The sequence below is a fragment of the Dendrobium catenatum genome, unplaced genomic scaffold (genome assembly GCF_001605985.2).
Source record: "Dendrobium catenatum unplaced genomic scaffold, ASM160598v2 fragScaff_scaffold_1632, whole genome shotgun sequence".
NCBI classification, from domain to species: Eukaryota; Viridiplantae; Streptophyta; class Magnoliopsida; order Asparagales; family Orchidaceae; genus Dendrobium; species Dendrobium catenatum.
The window spans coordinates 929,204-932,732 of NW_021320094.1; the positions used below are offsets into that span (position 1 = coordinate 929,204).

The window sequence follows — 3,529 nt, forward strand, 5'->3', positions numbered from 1 at the left end:
GAACTCCTGCTTCCATCATTTCTTCCAAATTGATGTTCCAATATCGTCTTCCCATTTTCCCACACTTTCTCTTTTTCTTTTTTTTTTTCAAAGAGATTCAGTACCTTGTGAAATAAATAATTGTTACGAGACAAATTCAACAAGTTAAGATTGTTTAATTCTAACATCGTTAAGGTACATAAATGCTTAACAAATGTTTCATGATTGAGAGAATCATTATGGGTAGTCCGATTGAGCACTCCGAATTTATCATGGATCTTCTTCATATTTACAAAACATATCACTCTCAAAATATATAAATATTCATGTTCTTTCCACATGAAAAAGGGCATAGACCTTTAAAAATTTGGACCTTGACTAGAGACTCAAGAAAGTTCTGAGTTTTGATTTCAATTGAGGAGCTCCATAGATATAATATTCTCATTTTAATTATTCATTATTTTTTAGTGAAACCCCTTAAAAAATTAAGCTAAAATAACTTTAAATTAAGCATTTTAATAAAGAAATATAAATAATTCCACTAATTTGTAATATTATATTATTAGCATACATCAACTATTTTATTTGTTATTTTTAAAATATTAATTTTACAAATAATATTTTAAACTTATTTTTTATAATATTTAAATATCCCTCCACTCTTTGTTTAGTATTTAAAAATTATATTATTTAATTAAATTTAATTAAAATAAAGATTATAATCACTGAAGATTTTTCCTAATAATGTTTTATTATCTAGATAAAAAATAATTTATAACATCATTAATCAAATAATATTTTATTTCCTATATAATATTTATATTTAAAAACCTTAAATAAAAAAAGCGCAAAAGCAAACTTTTTTTTCAAATAAATACAGGAAGCCATAATCCTTCACCCAAACATCACTCCTTCCTTTCCCCTTCCGCACTCGATCATGACCCCCTCCCCTCCTCCCTTCCATTTCCACCCTCTCAAATCCTCTACCATGCCCATGAAACTTCTCCGAACCGACCCGCCCGAATACTCCGCCGGCGGCCGCCCAAGAACCCAAGCCCTCCTCCGCCCTCACCGTCGAACCAACCCTTTTATCTGGTTCGCCGCCTTCCTCTGCGTCATCCTCATCGTCCTCCTCATTGCCGCCGGCATACTCACTCTCATCATTTTCCTCATCATTAAGCCCCGCAACCCTTCCTTTGACACCACCTCAGCAACCCTAAACGCCATCTATCTCGATTCCTCCGCTTACCTCAACGCCGACCTCACTTTCCTTGCCAATTTCTCAAACCCTAACACCAAGATCGACGTCGTCTTCGAGTATGCGAGCATCGAGCTCTATTTCCTCAACCGCCTCGTCTCCGCGCAGCTGCTGCCACCCTTCGTTCAGAGGAGGGGGGAGGCGAAGCTCCAGGCCGTGCATATGATTTCGAGCCAGGTTTACCTGCCTCCGGAGATTGCGTTGGAGCTTGTGACACAGGTGAGGACCAATAGGGTTTTTTATAGCGTGAGGGGGACCTTTAGAGTTAGGGCGATATTTGGCGTTGGCCACTTTTCCTATTGGTTGTATGGACGGTGCCAGATCGAGCTCACGAGTCCTCCCAGTGGAGTTTTGGTGGCGAGGAGTTGCAGAACGAAGAGGTGACGGTGAGTTCTCTGAGTTGGGAACGGTTTGATCTCTGGTTTTCTCTGTTACTTTAATGTTTTGGAAATTTCTTGACTGGCATTTTAATGGAGCGATTGCAGACCTTTATTTGATCCTGCGATCGATTGGAGGAATGGGAATATGCTATTTTTCCTGTTTTTGAGTTTGCTTTTAATGAATAATGGAATTAGGAGATGAGATTATTTGGAGTTTGGGAGTTCGTAGTTTAATTTACGAGTTTTTTAAGAGAATTTGGAGAGATGGGAAAGAAGAAAGAAAAGAAAAGAAAAGAACGATTCTGAAGCTTCTTCAAACTTTTGGTTTTTCAATGCTTAAGCACGAAGGATTTCGAACTGGCAAAGTTTTTTGGATTATGAGATCAAATTTTTTTTAATATATTTTGAAATTACTGCTATATTATTTATGCATGTATTATGCTAATCTAAGCTAATTTTGCATCAAAATATCATAATATAAAATTCATTTTTTTATCAAATGATGTATTCTCAATTTGTTTTTTTATTATTTGGATAGCTGTTTATCTTTTTCATTTTGGAAATAAATTAGGTAATTTTCAAAATTTTATAAAATATTGCATTAGTTATTTAATTTTCATTTATTTTTAATATATCTATCATGTAAATATGAAGCTAAGGTAACCTTTAGAAAATGGACCTGACCAGCCGGTTCAACTGGTTCAATGGAGAACCGGCCCAGTTACAAGTCCAATCAACTTCAAAAACATGATTGTAATCAATTTGAACCGCCCTTAAATGACAAATTTTTGAAAAGCAGTAGAATTTAGATCTATAAGAGTGCTATATTTGATATTAAAATTATATATTGGTGATATATATGTAATATTAATATTTTATATGTTAGATAAATAAATAATATGAAATAAAGCGGTATGCAAGCATGTAAATTTTAATCCTAATCTAATATAACCCTACGTATTCTGCACAAACCCTAATCAATCCCTATCTCTTGCAACTTATCTAATTCCCTTAGACAATCTCCAACCGTTTGGCAAACAACCGAATGGAGATCCTCAAATGTCGCAACCGAACGTCTTTTCCTCCACCATTTGATCGCGGATGAACAATGCGACGCCACTGTCATCTGTGCCATTTTTTGGTCTCTACCGAACTTGCGAAAGAATGGCCCGAAAGAAGAGAGCGACGGTTAGGTGGCAAAATGACATTAGATTAGAGATGAATCACGGTACTTTTTGGTTTCACTGCATTTTGGAGTGAAAAATGAATTTTTCTGTGGAGATGCCCTTAGTTGAACTCATGCAAAACCTTTGTTCTCTTCTCGAAAAGTACAGTGTTGAAATGATGACTCATCAAACTCCTCTGTAGGGCGTTATTGTAATGATGATTTAATTTTTAATTTGATGATTAATTTTACATTACAGTACCAATTTTTTTAATTAATAAGCTTTTAAAATTATGCATATTAAAATCAAATAATTTAAATAACACCAAATGAATTATGCTAATTTTTATTAAAATCATTAAATCCAATTATATCTATTAATTATGGCTTCATTTGGGATGGCTATCTTACTGCTTCTTAAAGCAGGTTTCTAGTAAAGCTTTTTTAATTTTTGTACTAGAAAGTAGCTTTAAGAGATAGTAAAAAAGCTCTCCCAAATGAAATCTATGTCATAAAAATCATCAATTCAATATATATATATATATATATTAAAATCATTAAATCCAATTATATCTATTAATTATGGCTTCATTTGGGATGGCTATCTTACTGCTTCTTAAAGCAGGTTTCTAGTAAAGCTTTTTTAATTTTTGTACTAGAAAGTAGCTTTAAGAGATAGTAAAAAAGCTCTCCCAAATGAAATCTATGTCATAAAAATCATCAATTCAATATATATATATATATATA

The 3,529-nt window shown here is 33.5% G+C and overlaps 1 protein-coding gene across 1 annotated transcript; it reads left to right on the forward strand.

Annotated features, from left to right (window-relative positions):
* The first annotated feature begins 893 nt into the window (after positions 1-893).
* On the forward strand, positions 894-2,112 carry LOC110099058 (NDR1/HIN1-like protein 6). Its single transcript, XM_020826080.2, has one exon. The coding sequence runs from the start codon at positions 917-919 to the stop codon at positions 1,619-1,621; it is 705 nt and encodes a 234-aa protein (XP_020681739.1). The 5' UTR covers positions 894-916; the 3' UTR covers positions 1,622-2,112.
* Positions 2,113-3,529: the final 1,417 nt, after the last annotated feature.

What these genes read in the sequence shown, in the direction of transcription:
- LOC110099058 (XM_020826080.2), top strand. Translation starts at nt 917, where the DNA reads ATGACCCCCTCCCCTCCTCCCTTCCATTTCCACCCTCTCAAATCCTCT.